At 35.2% G+C, this 24,512-nt stretch overlaps 1 protein-coding gene across 10 annotated transcripts in view; it reads right to left on the bottom strand.

Annotated features, from left to right (window-relative positions):
• The window catches only part of LOC132419214 (lysine-specific demethylase 5D-like), a 44,234-nt gene that overhangs the window by 13,455 nt on the left and 6,267 nt on the right, over positions 1 to 24,512 (bottom strand). For 5 of the 10 annotated variants that reach the window (XM_060003197.1, XM_060003195.1, XM_060003198.1 and 2 more), the window contains 8 exons: positions 22,824 to 22,947; positions 22,534 to 22,718; positions 20,783 to 20,941; positions 20,268 to 20,387; positions 19,994 to 20,152; positions 19,292 to 19,408; positions 8,609 to 8,790; positions 8,352 to 8,514 (listed from right to left, as the gene is read on the bottom strand). In XM_060003197.1, coding sequence (XP_059859180.1) covers positions 8,352 to 8,514; positions 8,609 to 8,790; positions 19,292 to 19,408; positions 19,994 to 20,152; positions 20,268 to 20,387; positions 20,783 to 20,941; positions 22,534 to 22,718; positions 22,824 to 22,947 — 1,209 coding nt within the window. Of the gene's footprint in view, positions 1 to 8,351; positions 8,515 to 8,608; positions 8,791 to 19,291; positions 19,409 to 19,993; positions 20,153 to 20,267; positions 20,388 to 20,782; positions 20,942 to 22,533; positions 22,719 to 22,789; positions 22,948 to 24,512 lie in introns of those variants that run through there. The other 5 variants (XM_060003203.1, XM_060003204.1, XM_060003199.1 and 2 more) reach the window with 4 other exon arrangements.

Below are 24,512 nucleotides of genomic sequence, written 5' to 3'. Positions count from 1 at the left end.
ATAACAAACCCAAAACAATTAAGAAAATGGTAATAGGAACATACGTATCAATAATTACCTTAAATGTAAATGGATAAAATGCTCCAATCAAATGGTAGAGACTGGCTGAATGGATACAAAAACAAGACCCATATATATGCTGTCTACAAGAGACACACTTCAAACCTAGGGACACAAACAGACTAAAATTGGGGGAATGGAAAAAGATATTCCATGCAAATGGAAATCAAAAGAAAGGTGGAGTAGCAACACTCATGTCAGACAAAACAGACTCTAAAAGATTATTAGAAGAGACAAAGAAGGACACCACATAATGATCAAAGGATGAATCTAAGAAGAAGATACAATTAAATATTTATGCACCCAACACAGGCGATCCTTAATAGATAAGGCAAATGCTAACAGCCTAAAAGGGGAAATCGACAGTAACAGAGTAATAGTAGGGGACTTTATACCCCACTTTCACCAGTGGACAGATCATCCAAGTGAATATAAATAAGGAAACACAAGTTTTAAATGACACAGATGGACTTAATTGATATTTATAGGATATTCTATCCCAAAACAACAGAATACATTTTCTTCTCAAGTGCACGTGGAACATTCTCCAGAAGAGACCATATCTTGGGTCACAAATCAAGCCTCAGTATTTAAGAAAACTGAAATCATATCAAGTATCTTTTCTGGCCACAATGCTATGAGACTAGGTATCAACTACAGGAAAAAAACTGCAAAAAAATACAAAAACATGGAGGCTAAACAACACACTACTAAACAACCAATGGATCACTGACGAAATCAAAGAGGAAAACAAAAAGTACCTAGAGAGAAAGGAAAATGAAAGCATAATGATCCAAAACCTACGGGAAACAGCAAAAGCAGTTCTAAGAGGGAAGTTTAGAGCAATACAACCCTACCACAAGAAACATCTCAAATAAACAACATAACCTTACACCTTAAGCAATTAGAGAAAAAAGAACCAAAAAAGCCTGAAGTTAGCAGAAAGAAAATAATCATAAAGATCAGATCAGAAATAAATGAAAAAAAAATAAAAGAAACATTAGCAAAGACTGATAAAACTAAAAGCTGGCTCTTTGAGAAGATAAACAAAATTAATAAACCATTAGCCAGGCTCATCCAGAAAAAAAGGGAGAAGACTCAAATCATCAGAATTAGAAATGAAAAAGAAGTAACACTGACACTGCAGAAATACAAAGGATCATAAGAGTCTACTTCAAGCAACTTTATGCCAATAAAATGGACAACCTGGAAGAAATGGACAAATTCTTAGAAAGATATAACCTTCTAAGACTGAACCAGGAAGAAACAGAAAACATGAACAGACCAATCGCAAGTAATGAAATTGAAACTGTGCTTAACAATCTTCCAGCCAACAAAATTCGAAGACCAGATGGCTTCACAGGTGAATTCTATCAAACATTTAGAGAAAAGCTAATAACCATCCTTCTCAAACTCTTCACAGCAGAGGGAGGAACACTCCCAGGGTCATTCTACAAGGCCACCAATGCCTTGATACCAAAACCAGACAAGATGTCACAAAGAAAGAAAACTACAGGCCAATATCACTGATGAACATAGACACAAAAATCCTCAAAAAAATACTAGCAAACAGAATCTGACAGCACATTAAAAGGATCATACACCATGACCAAGTGGGGTTTCTTCCAGGAATGCAAAGATTCTTCAATATGTGCAAATCAATCAATGTGATACACCATATTAACAAACTGATGGAGAAAAACCATGTGATCATCTCAACAGATGCAGAAAAAGCTTTTGAAAAAATAACGATTGCAACAAAAAGAATAAAATATCTAGGAATAAACCTACCTAAGGAGACAAAAGACCTGTATGCAGAAAACTATAAGACACTGATGAAAGAAATTAAAGATGATACAAACAGATGGAGAGATATACCATGTTCTTGGATTGGAAGAATCAACATTGTGAAAATGACTCTACTACCCAAAACAATCTACAGATTCAACGCAATCGCTATCAAACTACCCCTGGCATTTTTCACAGAACTATAACAAAAAAATGCCACAATTTGTATGGAAACACGAAAGACCCCAAATAGCCAAAGCAATCTTGAGAAAGAAAAACAGAGCTGGAGGAATCAGGCTCCTGGACTTCAGACTATATTACAAAGCTACAGTAATCAAGACCGTATGGTACTGGCACAATAAAAGAAATATAGATCAATGCAACAGGATAGAAAGCCCAGAGATAAACCATGCATCTTTGGTCACCTTATGTACGACAAAGGAGGCAAGAATACAGAGTGGAGAAAAGACAGTCTCTTCAATAAGTGGTGCTGGGAAAACTGCACAGCTACATGTAAAAGAACGAAGTTAGAACTCTTCCTAACACCATACACAAAAACTCAAAATGGATTAAAGACCTAAATGTAAGGCCAGACACTGCAAAACTCTTAGAGGGAAACACAGGCAGCTCTCTATGACATAAATCACAGCAAGATCCTTTTTGACCCACCTCCTAGAGAAATGGCAATAAAAACAAAAATAAACAATTGGGCCTGATGAAACTTAAAAGCTTTTCCACAGCAAAGGAAACCATAAACAAGACACAAAGACAACCCTGAAAATGGGAGAAAGTATTTGCAAATGAAGCAATTCACAAAGGACTAATTTCTGAAATACACAATCAGCTCATGCAGCTTAATATCAAAAAAACAATCAACCCAATCCAAAAATGGGCAGAAGACCTAAACAGACATTTCTCCCAAGAAGATATACAGATGGCCAACAAACACATGAAAGAATGTTCATCATTCATCATTAGAGAAATGTAAATCAAAACTACAATGAGATATCATCTCACACCGGTCAGAATGGCCATCATCAAAAAATCTACAAACAATAAATGCCGGAAAGGGTGGTGGGAATGTAAACTGATACAGCCACTATGGAGAACAGTATGGAGGTTCCTCAGAAAACTACAAATAGAACTACCATATGACCCAGCAATCCCACTACTGGGTATATAGTGTGAAAAAACCATAGTTCAAAAAGAGACATGTACCACAATATTCATTGCAGCTCTATTTACAATAGCCAGAACACTCTATGACATAAATCACAGCAAGATCCTTTTTGATCCTGTTGCAGTTTATCTTATGACAGGGTTTCCGAAAGCAAGCTCATCACATGGGATGAACTGTGCCGAAGCACAGCAGTAGAGGGCTGCCGCTCGCTCAGGCAAAACAGTGCCGTCTGTCCTGCTGTGGTAGCTTTTATTTAAGCATTATCTATGTTTACACCTTAAGATTTGTTTTCTTAACATTCCAAAAATGCCAAAGCAGCAACATATGCTTTTATTGATTATACAGGCAACAATGGGCTTTCTTGAAGACATGCCGTGCTTCGTCCTTGAGCTCATAAGCAGCACAAGGACATCTCCTTGTGTTCCCATCATTCTGATTATACTAAAGTAGCACAAGGACGTTTCCTTGTGTTCTGATTATACTGAGGTCATTTCATGGATCAGTGCCCAAAGTATCCAGGACTGCCTGCAGTCCTGGCTTATTCGCCCGCCCTCGGTTTGCCGAGGGCTGCCAGCCCCTTGCTTTGCAGAGGGGTTCTGGCTTATGGGTCACGTCTCCTTTCCATGTCCTCAGTTATTCCACTACAGATCCAACTCCTAGATTAATTAAAATAAAAACAAAAGTAAACAAATGGGACCTAATGAAACTTAAAATGTTTTGACAGCAAAGGAAACCATAAACAAGACAAAAAGACAACCCTCAGAATGGGAGAAAATATTTGCAAATGAAGCAACTGACAAAGGATAAATCTCCAAAATATACAAGAAACCAAACTGAGTTATTTGTAGTGAGGTGGATGGACCTACAGTGTGTCATACAGAATGAAGTAAGTCAGAAAGAGAAAAACAAATACCATATGCTAATACATATATATGGAATCTAAAATAAATGGATGTGATGAACCTAGGGGCTCAATGGGAATAAAGATGGAGACGTAGAGAATGGACCTGAGGACACGGAGGGGCGTGGGAAGAGTAAGCTGGGATGAAGTAAGAGAGTAGCACTGACATATCTACACTACCAAATGTAAAATGGATGGCTAGTGGGAAGCTGCTGCATAGCACAGGGAGATCAGCTCAGTGCTTGTGACCACCTAGTGGGGGGGATAGGAAGGGTGGGAGGGAGGTTTAAGAGAGAGGGGATATGCGGATGTATGCACACATATAGCTGATTTGCTTTGTTATACAGCAGAAACTAACACAACATTGTAAAGAAATTATACTCCAATAAAGATGTTAAAAAAACATCTTTGCCTTCCAATGCAGGGGTGCGGGTTTGATCTCTGGTCCGGGAGCTAAGATCCCAAATGCCTCTAGTCCAGAAAACTGAAACATAAAACATAAAAGCATAAAACATAAAAAGAGGTAATATTGTAACAAATTTAATAAAAAAACTTAAAAGAAAATGGTCCACATCAAAAAAATCCTTAAAGAAAAAACTGCTCAAACATTTTTATAGACAAATGTTGAAAAGCATTATTATTCACAATAGTCAAAAAGTGGAAAAAACCTAAATGTCTATGGAGAGAAGAATGGATAAACAAAATGTGGCATACATATATAATGGAATACTTTTAGGCCAAAAAATCAATGACAAACTGACATGCTACAACATGGATAAACCCTGGAATTATAGTAAGTGAAAGAAAGTGAGACACGAAGGCCACATACTGTACAATTACATTTACAGGAAATATCCAGAATAGCTCATCTGTACAGACCAAAAATAAGTCTTTGGCTCAAGGACTAGGAGAAAGGGGTGAATGGAGACTGACTAGATGGCCAAAGATTTGTTTTTGGAACTACACAGAGGTGGTAGTTGCACAACACTGTGGATGTACTTAACCCACTGAATTATTCACTTTTAAATCGTTTATTTTCTACAGTGTATTTTGTATTATGTATTTGTATTATGCATTATCTCAAATGACAACCCCCAAATTAGTTCAGAAAAGTCACTAAACAACAACGCTACCACAAAAGCAGTAATAACAAATACTGAGAGGAGGTGGTAATGACACAATCTGATTTCTGGAGCTGCCACAATACAATACTCAGAAGTCCTATTTTCAAGAAAATATGTATAACTGATTCACTTTGTTATAAAGCAGAAACTAACACACCATTGTAAAGCAATTATACCCCAATAAAAATGTAAAAAAAAAGAGAAAATATTAGAAGGCAAATGAAAAAATAGGAAAGTATGGCCTATTCAACAAAACTATCCCTGAAAACTGGACCTGACAAAATCTGAAAATCAACTGTCTTAAATAAGCATAGTTAAAATACTGTTCAAAGAACTGAAGAAAAACAGGGGAATGGTGTCCTCTGCAAATAGAGAATTTCAATAAAGAAAAAAATTACAAAAAGGAGACAGAAAAGTATTCCTAAGCTATAAATGAAAATAATTAAGGGGAGAAAGTCACTGGATGGTTTCAACAGATTTGGGTAGGCTAAAGAAAAAATCAGCAAGCTTTAAAATAGGTTGACTGAGATTATTCAGTCTGAGAAGCACTGGAGAAAAAAGAATAAAGAAAAATAACCTAAAACACCTGTGGGACACCAATAACAACATCAATACATGCATTATGGAAGTCCAGAGAAAGAGGACAGAAATAAAATGGCAGAAAGACATTTGAAGAAATAATGGCTGAACAATTCCCAGATTTTAGGAAAAAGTGTGCACATCCAAGAAGCTCAATCCACTCAATCCACTCTAAGTAGAATAAATTTAAAAACTTTAACCAAACTCTCAAAAGCCAAAACCAAAGACAGAATCTTGAGAGTAGCAACGGAGAAGCAATTCATCATATATAATGAATCCTCAATAAGACTATCAGCAGATTTCTCATCAGAAATCAGGGATGTCAGAAGTTTGCGATAACACAGAGTGATGAAAGAAAAAAGAATGAAGAAGAAATAAAGATAACATTGCTTATATGTGGAATCTAGAAAAACGATACAGATGAATTTATTTGCAAAGCAGAAACAGAGACACAGATGTAGAGAACAAAACATAAGGACACCAAGGTGGGAAAGGAGGGGTGGGATGAATTGGGAGATTGGGATTGACATATATACACTACTGGATTGATATATATACACTACTATGTATAAAATAGATAACTACCAAGAACCTACTGCACAGAACAGGGAATTTTATACTATGTTGTGACCTAAATGGAAAGGAAATCCAAAAAAGAAGGGATATATTTCTATGTATAACTGATTCAATTTGCTGTAGAGCAGAAACTAACACAACACTGTAAAGCAACTGTACTCCAATAAAAATTAGTTAAAAAAAAAAGGAAATTAAAAAAAAGAGAGCTATTCCTAGAGAATCAAAAGCTGAGGAAGTTTGTGTCTAGCAGATATGTGTGCTCTGTAAGAAATGTTAAAGGGAGTCCTTCAGACTGAAATTAAAGGACACTAGAGTGTAACCAGAATCCATACAAAGAAAATAAGAACACTGAAAAAGGTATCTAAATTGGCAAACACAAAAACCAGTGGTGCATTTTTTATGACTCCTATTTTCTTTATAAATGACAAGTGCATGGAATGAAAATTTTAATACCATGTCCAAGGGCAAACAAGTAATTTGTGACAATAATAATATAAAAGAAGAGGGACAGACCTACATACGAATGAAGAATTTTGTTTGAAACTTACTATTGAAAATAAATTGGTATTAATTCAGACCAGATTGTTTTAAAACAGTAATTGTAATCACCAAGGTAACCATTAAGAAAATAACTAGAAAATAAACACCAGATAAGGGCATTAAGTAGAATTAAACTGGAATAAACCAATTAATCACAAAGAAGGAAGTAATGGAATAACTGAGGAATAAAAAGGATTCAGAAAAAAAAAAAAAAAGATTCAGGACATGCACAAAACAACAAATGGCAGAAAGAAGTAAAGTTCTTCCTTACTGACAATTATATTAAGTTTAAAATTAAAGTTTCAAAAAGCAAAGACTGGCAGAATTAATAAAAAACTTCATTCAACTATTATCTTCTTTATAAGAAACTCACCTACACATAAGACACAAGTGGACTCAAAGTAAAACAATGAAAAAATAGACTACAGGTAAATAGTGATGAAAAGAGAGTAGGAGTGGTTGTAGGAATATGAGATGAAATTAGACTTCAAGTAAAAAACTGTCATGCAATGAAGACGGACATGATATATTTATAAAAGGGTCAATTTCTTAACAAAATAAGTAAAATAGAGAATAGAAAACCAACAGAGAATCACCAAAACCATAACCTAGTTGCTTGAAATGATTAACAAAATTGAGAAACCTTTAAGAAGAGTATGACAAAAAGAGACAAGACAAATTATTAAAATCAGAAATGAAAGTGGATTACTGCTAACTTTACATAAATAAAAAGGATAATAAGAAAATACTATGAATAACTACATCAGCAAATTAGATTACAAAAAAAAAGATGATGCACAAATTCTAGTCCCGAATATGAATGGTAGTCCCCAATATATGTGGGGGAAAAAAAGTAAGAATCATGAGGCAAGAGAAACGGTAAAACTAGATTAGCTGTATGATCTCATTATAATCAATATTCAGGGCTATGTTTTTTAATGAAACAATAGTGGTGTTATTAGGAAGAAAGGAAAAAAATTCAAGAACTTGTAAAATGTCAGAACTGGAAGAGAGTACTGGAGGTGTCAAGTCCATTTTATGTGGATGGAAAAACTGAGGGAGATGGACATAAAAGTTATGAAAATGTTTTGTGGAGGTTAATCTAAATCTAAAAGTTGTTCAAATGAGAAAATGTGTAGTGTGTTGCAGACAGAGAGAGTGTGCTATTTTATCTCCTAGAAATTCCTGGCTTAGTAACCTTTGCAAAACAGGGTGATATAAATGAATCCTGAAAAATTTGAAGTCTGAAACCACCCCTCCCACCTCTGTTTAAGCATTATAAAATTAGAATCTATATCCAGTAATGTTATCAGAAAACCTATTACAGACTATGAGGCAGATTAAAAGGCCAGAAACAAGGTTTTAGGTTTTATGCTGTTCAATAATTTTCTGATTTCTCTTTTCTCTTCGTTTTAAGGATACCCCACACCCTGGTGGTCTACACAGGATTGCAGCTTGAAATAGCATATAAAGGGAAAGAGAGATGCATTGCTAAACCCAGTCTCCAAAACTTTTATTTCCTCCAAAACTAAGCTTTTCATTCACTGCCATTCACTTCATGGCAAACATTAAATCCATTTGTCCCCTATTTCCAGGTACTTACTGGCACACCATGAGACATGAGGGTGTTGGGATTCATGAGGGTGACGAGCTGATGTAGGAGGTCAGGCTGGCTATCAAAGAGCTCAGGTGTTAGCCTCTTCATCACCTCCTCCAAATGCTCTGCTGCCAGTGAGGGTACACCATACCAGGTCTTCGGCTCACCCCTGCTCAGGTAAAGAGAGACACATAAAGACTGGAAATATCCTTGCATACTGAGGGAATCTTGATATCCATCCCAGCCATTTGGAGCCTGCTCACCAGTGTAGGTAGTTAATGGAGTAACTCCAGTGATCCTCAATATGCCAACAAAATGCTGAGAATACCATGCCTACATAGAGCCAGGGAACCTTCATGCCTGAGATATCTGCATTAATGTGGCAGAGAACAGACTGATCCAGCACTGGTATCACATTCAGGTTCCATCCACTGTTTGCATACTCCTGTCAGGTCAGAGATTTACCAGAGTGAGTAGGGAGCAGGTGGGTGAAGAAAGATAACTGCTTGCTCTAGTTTGGGAATAAAAACCTAGTTTTCATGGGCCCACAGAAGGTCCACTGTGTTTTCTGAATGCAAATCATTTTTCTGCATAAAGAGGGAAGACTATGACTCAAAATATTAATTATCTATAATCCAGATTAAGATTTATCTGCCCCTGAAATTAACACTCTTCATAAATGTTCTTTAAAATCACTTTATCTCAGTTACACTCCAGGTATGCTGTGCCCCTAATGAAAATTTACAGACAATGATGTTACTCCTTAAATTACTTACATCTTCTAAATATCATTATCATATTTTTCTTTTCTTTATGCCTTTCTATTACTTGTCCAAAACAAACACACACAGATATATTATTCTGGAAGTCTTGCCCAAACCTTAGTACTACTCTGGGTAGTTTCCATAGGATATTTTAGGCTGTCTCTTACTTCCAAACTACTAAATTATTAAGTAAATTATTTATACCATCTCATTTATTTCTTGGTTGTGTTTGACACATTGTTATTAATTCATTTTTTGGAGTATCAAAGTCACTGGTGAAATCTCAGAGTAGGAAAAAGCGGTTGGGTGAAACAACAGATACTGCAGTACACTTGGGAGGAAAAACTCCAAAACTCCTGCTTTTGAAAGCTTCCTTATATTTCAAGGAATACCACCTCTTGCTATACCTCCAAGCTGTGCTTAAGTGATGAGCTGTAAATATCTATGCATTGAAAGGTCATACACAGAGCCAATCTGCAAAGAATTTAAAAAGAGTATTCAGAGATCTAACAAAAAATTTTTCTTTGCAAAATCCTTTAAAAAAAGTCATATAAAACATACACACTACACAATCCCAAAAAATAGCAATACCCCAAGGGAAGGAGAATATGATTTCCAGAGCTGTCACATTAAAATACTCAAAATGTTCAGCTGTCAATAAAAAATTATGATGCATGCAAAAAAAAAAACCCAGAAAATATGACCCATTCAATGACAGGGGAAAAAAAAAAGAAGAGAAACTGTCACTGAGAGAGCAGAGACACTGGACTTGCTAGAAAAAGGCTTTCAGCATCTTAAATATGCTCAAAAAGCTAAAGGAAACCATTGACAAAGAACCAAAGGAAACCAGGAGACCAATGTCTCCTCAGAAAACTCGAGAGACAGAAGAAAAAAAAGGTCTCAAATAGAAATTCTGGAGCTGAAAAGTATCATATTTGAAGCAAAAAATTCACTGGAGCAGTTCAATAGAATGAAAAGTCAGAACTTAGTATCAGGAAATCCGAAGACAGGTCAATTGAGATTATTTACACTGAGGAGCATAAAGAATAAAGGAAAATGAACAGAGCCTTTAAGTCAGCTGTGGGAAACATTGAAGCAAACCAACATACTCTTAATAAGAGTCCTAAAAGGAGAGAAGATAAAACAAGAAATAGAATATTTGAAGAAATAACAGCTGAAAACTTCCCTAAAGATATTAATCTACACATCCAACAAGCCTAATGCAATCCAAGCATAGCCAAACTATTGGAAGCTGATAGTGATTCTTACAAGCAGCAAGAGAGAAGTGTTATCTCTCCTACAAAGTATTCTCAATATGATTAGCCTATTTCTCACTAGAAACTATGGAAACCACAGACAGTAGGCTGACATATTGTAAGTTATAAAAGAAAAAATAAATAAGTCAAGAATTCTGTAACTGATAAAAACTATCCATCAAAACTGAAGGACAAACTGACATTCCCAAACAAAAATGAGGGATCTGCACCACAAGAAATAGTAAAGAGAGTTATCTAGGCAAAAGTTCAAAAATCACTAGATGGTAACTCAAAGATTTATGAGAAAATATGATACAGGTAACTACACGTATAAATGTAAAAGCTCAATACTATTGCAGTTCTGATTTGTGACTCTTTTTACCCTTATGATATAAACACAAATGTATTGATATAAAATAATAATTATAAGTCTATGTTAATGGGCACACAATTTATGAAGATATAATTAACCATAATAACAAAGGGATAGAGAAGACTCTGTGCAGGAACAATGTTTAAAACTAAGGTGGTATTAACCAAGTGTAATATATATTAGTTGTATAAGGTAACCACCAAAATAACTAAAAAATATACAAAAAGGGAAATGACATACTGAGGAAAAAAGTCAATTAAACAATCAATTAAACACAAAAGAGCAATGATAAATGAGTAATAAAGGAGAAAAATAATCAATTAAAAATTAAACCCAAAATGAAGGAGTAATGTGGGAACTGAGAAGAAAAATGATTAACGACGTAAGAAAAAAAGAGCAGAATTAAGTTCTTCATTATCAGTAAATACCTTAAATGTAAATGGATCGAAGAGGAATGCCTCTTCAATTAAAAGGCAGAAACTGGCAGAATAAGAAAAAGACCTGATCTATTATGTCTTGAAAAGACTCAAAGCCTTAAACACAAATTAAAAGGGAAAAAATCTGAAGAACTTATTTTGTGCAAATAGTAACCAAAGGAGAGATGGGGTCATTGTATCACTATCAGACAAGGTAGATTTTGAGAATTATTCAAGATAAAAAGACATTATACATTGATAAGAATGGTCAATCCATCAAGAAGACAAAACAACACACACCTAAAAACTAGCCCCAATATAAATGAAGCAAAAATTGACAAAGTTGAAGGGAGAAATAGAAAATTCTATAAAAATAATTGAAGGTTTTAATATTGCTAAGACAATAATGGCCAGAACACCACCAGAGCAGATATGAATATGAAAATAGGAAATGTGAACAACACTATAAATCAGCTTAAGGTAGACACAGACAATCCCATCCAGTAACAGCAGAATTCATATTTTTCACAAGTGTAAAACAGACCATTCCCCAGGATAAAACATGTTAGGCCATAAAACAAATCCCAATGAAGTATAAAAAAACTAAAATAATAAAATCTTTCTGCACCACAAACAAATGAAACTAGAGATCAATATCCAATGAAAAACCAGAAAATTTACAGATATGTGAAAATTAAACTACACACTTTTAAAAACCATGGGTCAAAGATGAACTCACAAAGGAAAAATTAAAAGATACTTTGAGACAGATGAATAACAACTGAAAAAGCTTAATCCAAGAGAAAGAAGTTCAAATGACTAAAATCACAAAAGAAAATGGGTATAACTGAAAACTTCACAGAAAAAGGTATTATATAAGAGGACAATGTAAAAACTGTATACCAACAAATCATATAATCTAGATGAAATGAACAATCTACTAAAAACAATCTCCCCAAACTGACTCAAGAAATAAAAAATGTGAAGACTGATAACACATAAAGAGATTTAATCAGTAATCTAAAACCTTTGAACAAAGAAATGCTAGAATGAGATGGCTTCACTGGTGAATTCTACCAGTGAAAGAAAAATTACAAGAAAAACTGCAATCTGACTCAAACTCTCTGAAAAACAGAAAAGGAATGAATCCTTAACTCACTTTATGACATCAAGTCAGACAAAGACAGCACACAAGAACTACAAACCACTATACATTATACACTGATACAAGGCACTTCAGCAAATACTAACAAACCAAGTCTAGCTGCTTATTAAAAGGATTATACATCATGATCCAGTGAAATTGTCCCAGGAATATAGAGGATGGTTCAAATATAAAAACCAGCCAATGTACTACCCTATATCAGTAAAATAAAAAGGGTTAAAAAACTCATGATCATCCTAACTGATGCATTTAACAATAATCAGCACCCTTTCATGGTAACTATCCTCAACAGTCTCAGATTAAAAGAGAACTTTCTCAACCTACTAAAAGCACTTGTGAAAAACCCACAGCTAATATCATACTCAATGATTAAAGACTGAAAGCTTTCCTCTAAGATCAGGAACAAGACAAGGATTCCAACATTTTGCCACGTCCATTCAGTACTGTAGTGTAAGTTCTATGCAAAGCAATTTAGCAGAAAAATTTTAAAATATTAAGTAAAGTAGATGTATAGCTATATTTGCATACCACATGATCTAATACACAGAAAATCCTGAAGAATGTACCCATAAAAAACCGAGCTAGTAAAGGAATTCAGCTAAGTTACACAACACACAATCACACAAAATTCAATTGTGCTTCTTTACCTGAAAAGAAAATTTAAAAAACAAGTCTGTTAAAAACAGCATTATAAAGAATAAAATATTTAGGAATAAATTTAATCAGAGATGAAAAACTAATACAATGAAAACCACAAAGCTCTGCTGACAAAATTAAACAAGACAAAGAAATGGAAAGAGATGTGTGTTCATAGGTTAAAAGTCTTTATTTATTTATTTATTTATTTATTTTTGGCTGTGTTGGGTCCTCGTTTCTGTGCGAGGGCTTTCTCTAGTTGCGGCGAGCGGGGGCCACTCTTCATCGTGGTGCGCGGGCCTCTCACTGTTGCGGCCTCTCCTGCTGTGGAGCACAAGCTCCAGACGCGCAGGCTCAGTAGTTGTGGCTCACTGGCCAAGTTGCTCCGCGGCATGTGGGATCCTCCCAGACCAGGGCTTGAACCCGTGTCCCCCGCATTGGCAGGCAGACTCTCAAACACTGCGCTACCAGAGAAGCCCTGGTTAGAAGTCTTAATATCATTAACGTGGCAAAAGTACTCAAAGCAATCTACACATTCAATGCAACCCTTATCAAAATTGCAATGACTTTCTTAGCAGTACTGGTAAGCCAATCTTAATATTCAAATACAATTACAAGTGATCCAGAACAGCCAGTCTTGAAAAAGAACAAAGTTGAAGGATTCACAGTTTCAAATTTCTAAATTTACCACAAAGCTAGAGTAATCAAAACAGGGTAGCATTTAGACTAATGGAGTAAAAATGAGAGATCATAAACAAAGCCACATTTCTATGTCAATTTTGACAAGGATGCCAAAACTACTCAGTGGAGAAAGAGCAGTCTCTTCGAGAAATGGTGCTGTGACTACTGGATATTTAACTTCAAAAGAATGAAGCTGAAACTTTATTTCACATTGTAAGGGAAAAGTAAAACAAAATGGGTCCAAGACCTAACTAGAAAAAGAAAACACAGTGGTAAATCTTCACTGCTTTGGATTTGGTGGATTCTGAAAATAACACAAAAAGTACAGGTGACAAAAAAAAAAAAAAAAAAAAAAAAAAATTGCACTTCTTTAAAATGAGCACTTTTCAGAACACTATCAAAATTATTTTTAATCCTGTAATATGACAAAAAACTCTTTTAAGTCACGTTAAGTCATGTATCTGATAAGGGTCTTTTATTCCAAACATACATAAGAACTCAAAGTCAACAATAACCTCAACAAAGTATAATATGAGCAAATCTAATTCAGCTACACATTAGAATACTACACCGCTTATAAGTGGAAGTGGAAATTCCACCTGTAACTGGAATTTATTCCCGAAATGCAAAAATGGTTCAACATACAAAAATTAATGAATGTAAACTTTTCATTAATAAAATGTAAGGGAAAAAGACACACAATCCTCTTAAGTTATTCAGAAAAAGCACATCTGACAAAATTCTACAACTTTTCCTAATACAAACAAGAAATGGAAGGAAACAGACATTTCTTCAGGACGATAAAGACTACATATGAAAAACCTCTAGATGACATTATACTCAATTCAATATTAAAAGACTGAAGCTTTGCCCCTAAGATCAGAAACAAGTCAAATGCCTACTTTCACCATTTCTATTCAACACGGAATTGCAAGTTACAGTCACAACAATTAGTCAAGAAAAAAAAAATGCAATCAAAATTGAAAAGGAAGAAGTAAAATCATCTGTTTGCAGATGACATTATCCTATACGTAAAGAACCCTAAAAAATCTACCAAAAACCTGTTACAACAAATAAACTTAGTGAAGTTGCACGCTACAGAAATCAACCTACAAAAAACAGTTGCATTTTTAAAAGCTGACAATTAACAATCCGAAAAGAAAATTAAGTAAATAATTCTACTAACAACAGTATCAAAATGAATACCAGGCAGTAGAAGTATACAAACATTAAAAACTACAAAACATCGCTGAAGGATATTAAAGACATAATTAATGGAAACACATCTGTGTTCATGAATTCTAAGACTTAAGATGTCAATACTACCGAAGTATTCTACAGACTCAATCTTTATCAAAATTCAAACAACAATGGAGAAGTGAAAAAATCCATCTAAAATTTTCCTGAAATAGAAAAATCCACCCTAAAATTCACATGGAATCTCAAGGACACCAAATAGCCACAAAGTACAGTTGAAGGTATTATGTTTCAAGAAGCTACAGAAATCAGTGTGGTACTGGCATAGGATACATTAGAGACCGATGGAATAGAACAGAAAGCCCAGAAATAAATTACTGCAAATACAGTCAACTGATTTTGACAAGGGTGTCAACACCACTTAATGGGGAAGGACAGCCTTTCCAATAAATAGGAAACTTAGATATCCACTACAAAAGAATGAGGCTGGCCCACATACAAAATTTCAACTCCAAGTAAGTCAAAGAGATATACAAAAGAGCTAAAGCTGTAAGACTCCAAAGTCGGCAACAAGTACATGAAAAGATTCTCAGCGCCTCATCATTTAGGGAAATGCAAATCCAGATGGAAGATAATAGTTTACTTTCACACATTAGGAAACTGCTATTACCAAAACAAAAAACCAGCCCACAAACTGACCAAAAGACAAATAGCAGAAAACATGTGTTGACCTATACACGGAGAAATTAGAAACCTGGTGCACTGCTGGACAGAATGTAAAATGGAATCGCTGCTGTTGGGGTTTCAAATTATATAATCTAGTAATTCTAATCTAAGCCTATACCCAAATAAAAGCAGGAAGTCAAAAAGAAATTTGCTACACCGATGTTCACAAAAGCATTATTCACAATGGCAAAAAGATACAAACAATCCAAATGTCCAACAACAGAAGAATTAATGAACAAAATGTGCTATATATATATATATTATTCAGTTTTAGAAAGGAATGAAAGTCTGTTATATGCTACAATACTGATGAATTTTTAAGACACTATGCTAAATGCAATAAGCAAAACACAAAAGTATGACTCCATTTACATGATATATCTAGGGCAGTCAAATTCATAGGCAGAAAACAACAGTGGTTACTAGAAGCTGGAGGGAAAGGAGAATGGGAAATTATTTAATGGGTACAAAGTTTGTGTTTGGGGTGATAAGAAAGGATGATGGTGATGGTTGCATGACCTTGTGACTGTACTTAATGCCACTCAAGTATATAATTAAAAATAATACAGTAAATTTTATATTATGCATATTTTACCGTAATTTGAAAAGTATCAACTACAAAAGTCAAAAACTTCAATTAAAATATGAAAAGGACCTAAATAGGTATTTCTCCAAAGGAGTTACATAAATGGTCAACATACACATGAAAAGATGCTTGACATTAGTTATTATAATGAGATGACTACAACCATGTAACAGTCAATAACAAGCATTAGTAGCCATGTGGAAAGCGGAACCCTCATTTGCTACTAGTGGTGTGGTAAACAGTTTAACAAATTAAACATAGATTATCACGTAATCCAGTAATTCCATTCCTAAATACATACTCAAGAAAAATGGAAACTGGTGTTCAAACCAAAAGTGTACAGGAATGTTCACTTAACAAATTCAATACTCTTTCATGATAAAACATTAACAAACAAGGAAAAGAAGGAAAATACCTCAACATAATAAAGGATATACATAAAAAGCCCACAGCTAATTTCACAATCAATAATGAAAGATTGAAAGCTCTTCCTCTAAAGAATAAGAAACAAGAAGAATAAGGAATAAGTCTGATCATTCTTCACAGTACTATTCAGAAAAAGGTACTGGATTGCCTTTCTGGTGGGAGTGTAAAATGACAGAACCACTGTGAAAAATGACATGGTTGCTCTTCAAAAGATTAAACTTTATGTTTCAGGAATTCCACCTCTGGGAATACTATACGCAAAAGAACTGAAAAAGGGTCTTGCACAGATATCTGTACATCTGTATTCATGAAAGTATTATTCAATATAGCCAAAAGGCAGAAGCAACCCAAATATCCATCAACGAATGAAAAGAAGATCAAATGTAGGAAATTATGACACATGCTACAAGATATAAACCTTGAAGATTATAAACTCTGAAAACAGTACACCAAGTGAAAGAAGCCAGCCACAAAGGACAAATACATATAAGGTACCTAAGCAGTCAAATTTAGAGAAAGTAAAGTTAGAATCATAGTTGTCAAGAGCTGGAGGAAACACTCCATTCACCACAGCAACAAAAAGAATAAAATACCTAGGAATAAACCTACCTAAGGAGGCAAAAGACTGTATGCAGAAAACTGTAAGAGACTGATGAAAGAAATTAAAGATGATACAAACGGATGGAGAGGTAGATATATCATGTTCTTGGACTGGAAGAATCAACACTAAAATGACTATAGTAAAAATGACTATACTACCTAAAAGCAATCTACAGATTCAATGCAATCCTTAACAAATTACCAATGGCATTTTTTACAGAACTAGAACAAAAAATGTTAAAATTTGTATGGAGACACAGAAGACCCTGAATAGCCAAAGCAATTTTGAGGGAAAATGTAAACAGAGTTGGAGGAATCAGACTCCCTGACTTCAGACTACACTACAAAGTTACAGTAATCAAGACAATAGGGTACTGGCACAAAAAACAGAAATATAGATCAATGGAACAGGATAGAAAGCCCAGAGATAAACCCATGCACCTGTGGTCAACTAATCTATGACAAAGGAGGCCAGAATATACAAGGGAGTAAAGACAGTCTCTTCAATAAGTGGTGCTGGGAAAACTGGACAGCTACATGTAAAAGAATGAAATTAGAACATTTCCTAACACCATACACAAAAATAAACTCAAAATAGACTAAAGATCTAAATGTAAGATTGGACACTATAAAACTCTTAGAGGAAAATACAGAAAGAACACTCTTTGACATAAACCACAGCAAGATCTTTTTTGACCAACCTCCTAGAATACTGGAAATAAAAACAAAAATAAACAAATGGGACTTAATGTAACTTAAAAGCTTTTGCACAGCAATGGAAATTACAAACAAGATGAAAAGGCAACCCTCAGAATGGGAGATAATATTTGCAAACGAAATCAATGGACAAAGGATTAATCTCCTAAGTATATAAACAGCACATGCAGTTCAGTATTAAAAAAACAAAAAACCCAATGAAAAAAATGGGTGGAAGACCTAAAGAGACATTTCTCTAAAGAAGACATACAAATGCTCAAGGACTACATGAAAAGATGCTCAACATCACAAATTATTAAAGAAATGAAAATCAAACTTAAAATTAGGTTATCACCTCACACCGGTTAGAATGGGCATAATTAGAAAATCTACAAACAGCAAATGCTGGAGAGGGTGTGGAGAAAAGGAAACCCTCTTGCACTACTGGTGGGAATGTAAATTGACATAGCCACTGTGGAGAACAGTATGCAGGTTCCTTAAAAATCTAAAAACAGAATTACTATATGACCCAGCAATCCCACTACTGGGCATATATCCAGAGAAAACCATAATTCAAAAAGACACACGCACCCCAATGTTCATTGCAGCACTATTTACAACAGCCAGGTCATGGAAGCAACCTAAATGCCCATCGACAGATGAACAGATCAAGAAGATGTGGTACATATATACAATGGAATATTACTCAGCCATAAAAGGGAACGAAATTGGGTCATTTGTAGAGACGTGGATGGATCTAGAGACTCATACAGAGTGAAGTAAGTCAGAAAGAGAAAAACAAATACCGAATATTAATGCATATATGTGGAACCTAGAAAAATGGTAGCGATGAACCGGTTTGCAGGGCAGAAATTGAGACACAGATGTAGAGAACAAACGTATGGACACCAACGGGGGAAAGTGGCTGGGGGGTGGGGTGGGGGTGGTGGGATGAACTGAGAGATTGGGATTGACATGGATACAGTAATATGTATAAAATGGATAACTAATAAGAATGTGCTGTATAAAAAAATAATTTTCAAAAAATAAATAAAAATAGAAAAAAAAAGTAGAACATGTTGCCACTTCTTCTGTGATAGTAAATGCTGCTGAAACATCTGCAAAATGGAGGAAAAAAAAAAGAGAGAAAGATCCCGCATGCTGCAACTAAAGATCCCACATGCAGCAATGAAGATCCTGTATGCCAAAATGAATATCTGGCACAGCCAAATAAATAAATAAACAAATAAATAATTTTTTTTTTTTTTAAAGAGAAGCTCTGGGTGATTTTCTTCCTTTTCATTTATATTTTTCAATTTGCCACAATTGATGTAAATACTATTAAAAAAAAACTGGGGGGAAACAGACTCTTCAAGTGTTTCTACATACACACAAACATATATACAGTAACACAGTATACATACACAAAAACTGAATGTGCCTTGCTGAATCTCTATCTTCTTAGAATGAGTACTTCTTAGAATCCAGACTTTTTTGCGGTCTGGATCAATTGTCACATAAGGCTTAACATGTAGGACAATCTATATAAAAAAACCAAACACTAATTTTCTTGGTTGTAACTAGCATGGCAAAACAACAATTATTATAGGGATAATTCATCAATAACACATGAGATGGATTATTTTTTTAGCTTCTTCACCCCAAATAAGGTTGCTTCATCCATCGTATTTTTTGGTTCTGCACTGAGGGAGAGATTGCTAACAAGATTTAGTCAGAATTTAGGACATCTAAATTGACCTCTGAGTAGGTAAGAGATCTCCTTGTATTAAAGAATAAAATGAAGCCATTTCTTGATGCCCTCCTAATTCTTTCAAATCATAAATGTGTGAACAAGTTAGTTGTAGCATTTGTGTTTTTCTATTATGCAGATAACCAAAAGGTGGTAACTTCCAACAATTACATGTGGGGAAAGAGGAAGGACTACTGTGGATTCTAACAGATAACTGCAAGGTATCATGCTATTCCTTGTGCCTATCCCCAGGAAAATACCAAAGAGGAAAATGTGGTAGTAATAGTGGCTATCCAAATTCTGGGTCACTGACAAGATTTTCCAATGGCATTAAATTTTATTGGCCAGTGTAAATATGAATTACCAACCACATTACCTCCTCCTCAGGAGACAGGTTTCCTTTGCTACTGCTAACAGGAAAACCACTGCCAAATTCTTTGGAATGAATGTCTGCTCCATACTCAACTGTCACATCCTCCTCAATGCTGCTCACCAGCCTCCAGAATTCCTTCTCCACAAGTTCCGTAGGTACCATCTGTGATAACAGGTGTAAAAGATGATCGTAGCCCACTATATTTTGGCCCCACGTGTCCATGAGCACTAAGACTATCAGACACCAATCCCTACATACGCATTCCACAATCACATACGTGAACAGGCATGTTGAAGTAGTCCACCTTGAAGGAATCAGCCATTTCACCAAAGCTCTGCAAAGTGTACTCCTGGGTAGCCTGCTCAAAGCCAAAGGCTTCCGGGGGTCTCTTACACTCCTGAAATAGAAAATATTTCAGTAAGACAGAGGCAATAGACAACAAACCCCTTCAAAAAACCAGCTAGAGATATATCTTATGCTATTCCTCCACTTTAATTTTCCAGGTGGAATAGTTTCTTTAATATCTACTAAACTTATTTCCTTTTGTTCCTTTGGTTCACATCATCTGGATTACAGTCCTTCCTGTCTGTCTTAAATTTCTACCATCCTACAGCTACTCTACCCAGCCATTCTCTCATTTACTGTGTCACTGATAGCTAATTATAACCTAACAAAAGTTATTAACTTAGAAAAATGGAGGAACCTACTTTACTCTTCCCTAAAACCAGGAGTCTGTATTAAAAACAATTACCAAGAACTAAATTTAAAACATCTATGGTGGACAGCCCTTACCGCCATGATACACTTTGGGCACCTCCAGACCCCTCTGGGGATTTCAGGAAGGGGTGGCAATAGGCAAAAGATGTGATAATTGTCATCACAGACATCACAAAGAAGAAGTTTATCATCTTCATCCCCTCTAGAGCACATTCGGCAAACATATGAGTCAATCTACCAGGAAAAATAAAATAATATAAGCTGCTTGTTCAAGGAAACTTTATCCTAGGCTTCCAGACCATTCATTCTGAACAGCCACCACCAGTCAATGACTATGCATTGTTCTACTCATGACTTCACTCATGACTTTTCACTGTCTGGTGAAAAATATGACAACATAAATAATTACTATGCATGTTAAGAAATGAACCATAATTAAGGTGTGTTGGAAGAAACAAAAAGTAGACTTTATTTAAGTTTCACGGTACAAACCCAAAGCATGAAGGTACATACTAGCATAGATCATTCAGAGAATTACCTATGTTAGTAATAGCTGGTATAGACTGCAAGTTGAATATAAATAGGTCCAATGACCCACTATCCAGTTATACCTGCTATTCTAATGTGAAGTTTAATAGGTTTCCATTTCATTTAACTGTCTTCAGTTTAGATAATGAATTAGATAGGTCATAAGGAGAGAAAGATTAAGGCAAGGTCTAACAACTTGGATTCTTAGCTACTACAGAAATAATTTATTATCAAGTACACTTTAAAAAGAAGAGACACTAGTAGACTTTTACCAGGAAGGATTCATTACTGAAAAATTACTTGCAGTGAGGATAGGCTACATTGGGAGAATGCAGAAGTAACAAGATCAGTAAAGGGCAAAAAGACACAACTGAGAGTGGGAAAAAAAAATCTGCTGAGTGTATGGAGGTAGACACACACACATAAATTCTCTTATTAATCTGTAGATATAATAATTTGTCAAGAACATGTATATGTAAATATATGTATTTACACACATACATAAATATATGTAAATTTATAAAATATACACGTTTATACACAGATATATACATTGGCATATACTTACATATATGTATGTAGGCAGTTACCCTCAGTCACAGCAATTCCAATACTATATATATACACCACGTAAGTGTCTACATAGCTTACCTAAAGTCATGTAATTTAATAGTATTATCTATAGTAGCCCCAATCTGGAAAGTACTAAAAACACAGGGTTAAGTGGGGACACAATCCCAATGGTGGTAGTAACGATAATCTCTCAGTGAACATGATTAAGAGGAAGGAAAAAGCAAATTTATCACTTTATAAAAATGTAGCAACTCTAGCATACTAAAGAGATTATAAAATCTTTCAGATGAGGTGGAGGAAAAGGTGAAAAGAAAGATTTATATACATAAAAGACTTAAGTAAAGCAAGATCATAGGAGAGGCACTACTATGTAAAATGTGATTTTTAGAGCCCTGAAGCATTTGCCAGAAAACAGCTCTTTCACATAATTTATATTTAATCACATTGTCTCCTACTACATTAAGATGTAAAAGTTAAGAATGTGCTTATCACTGGAGTTGAAAAGACACAAAAATTTGGAGGAAATTTCTGATATAGAACATAGGATATGAACTTTGCTCCTGACTATAATACTTGAGTATGTTCTTTCTCCCTCCTGGCCGTCACTGTCTTCATATTTAAAGGGCTTAGAAGTAAACTGAAGGAAGGAGAAAGTAAGGTGCGATAAAATAATTTTAGCTTCCACCTCGTCCTGATAGTTCATAAACAGTGTTAAGAGTCCTTACAAACTGGGTATTGCTTTGATTCTTCCGCAGCTGCATGGTCATCTTGGTGCAGGGCTCTAGGCTGTTACTCGAATCCTCCTTGGGCAGTGCCGACATCACTTTCCAGTTCCCACTCGGTTCCTCCTTCATTGTAACAGTTGAGGGGCATATGACCCCTTCTTTATCTAGGGGAGTCAGAAACAAACCTGAAAACAAACAAATCCATCTGCCATCAGGATTAACAAACTGTCTCCCCCATGGTACTTTAGTACTTTACCCTTCACTTTGCCTCATAGCCTATTAGGCTTCACCTTTCTTCCGTAAAGTCTTATCCTTGGCTACAAGGCCCAAGCCCATCATCTTGGGACCTGCCCCATAGATTTGTAGCTTCTTCAGCTCTGGGTTTTTCTCAATGTCTTCTTCTGTGGGTTCTGGCTGTTGAAAGAAGGTTCAGAGAAGGAAGTGGTTTTATATAAACGGGCATTATGCTTAAGATCTAGACTTTCAATTCGCAAAATATTCCAGCAGTATAAATGGAAAAGAGGTCATAAAAATTCAAGTCAGTCAACAGCCTCCACCTTGTTTACTGATGGATGTATTTTTATCTGTGGGTAAGGGGTGACCAGGGATGGACAAACGAACACAGAAATTTGAGAGGTAATAGTCTCGATTTTTTTCACACTATAAAGGATATGGTACAGTACTCCAGTATGTTAAGCTTAAGTATCACAAAATATATAACTTATACCAAAGAGTACAATAAATAAATTATAAAAAAAGCCCCTTTCTGCAACTCAGTTGAAGACGCAAATGGGAAGATAAGAGGACTCCTACTATTCTACTGTTCTGTTTGAACTCAGATAATAAGAAATAATTCCCTTCTCCTGACAATGTATTTAAAGACCTAGGAAAGCAGAAATGTTATGTGTCAAAAAATACACACATTATATGCCATTTTCAGTACATCTCTTTTTAGTGAACACCACGAAATGTATTTTATCGACTGTATCAGTTTTGAACAAAAACTTAAATTTAAGCTCTATTACATTTCTTCTTTGCATCTAAAATCTGACGTTATCTAACTTTTATTCTACATATATATATAAAAACACATATGATAACCGATTTCCTGGTTTTATTTCCAAAATAATTTATGCAAACAGTATATATATTGTATGACCATATCCATGACAAACACAGCATTAACTAGGGACACAGTGGTAGCAAAGATATCACTCAGTGATTAGGCAGAAATGATTAAAAGAAACGAAACACAGGAGGCTTGAGTTTAAAAGGACCATCAACATATATATCTGTCCCCTAGCTTATTATTCTATTATTATGGCATCAGGAAAGATTCAACCTACTCTTTTATTTTATTTTTTTTTGGTATTATAAACAAATGATGTAATTACTTATACTAATCATGTTCTAAATTTTTTATATTTTATGTTTTGACATCTTTTGAAGGGCCTTGCTGACTGGGGAGACTGTTCCTCCCAGGTCTAGCTAATTTCTAGAGGCAACAAACAACTGTCATATACAAACTAACTAATCCCAAGTCCATACCCCCAACCACCTCCTTATCTAACACTTACAAATGACGACCATGGTTTGGTTCCTGGCCAAATCAACCTCTGGCCAGGAACCAAACAACTAGGAAAATTCCCTAGGCCCCAAAGCTTGCTGGGATTATTCAAACCAGCCAGTTAGTTCTAGGATGTTTACCCTACTTTGCCTTGCTTTCCCTGAGGATACGCTGATAAAGGCTGTGGCCTATGCCTTCTCCCTACTCTTTTCTGCCCCCCACAGACACTAATGTTTCCTTCCTCCTGTCGCCCCATGTGGCATGGTATTCCTCTTGCTTCTAGGGGCACTGTGAGTAACATTAAAACTTTTCTTTCAAAGGCACTGAGATCTCCCTGTTGGCATTCAGGCATTTTTATAAATTAAGTCCTGGGAACAAATTATAATACTCATATAATGGCTGCATGCTATTA

Source organism: Delphinus delphis, chromosome Y (assembly GCF_949987515.2).
Source record: "Delphinus delphis chromosome Y, mDelDel1.2, whole genome shotgun sequence".
Lineage (NCBI taxonomy): Eukaryota > Metazoa > Chordata > Mammalia > Artiodactyla > Delphinidae > Delphinus > Delphinus delphis.
Note: the sequence above shows the minus strand (reverse complement) of the source record. Positions and strands in the feature narration are given on the sequence as shown.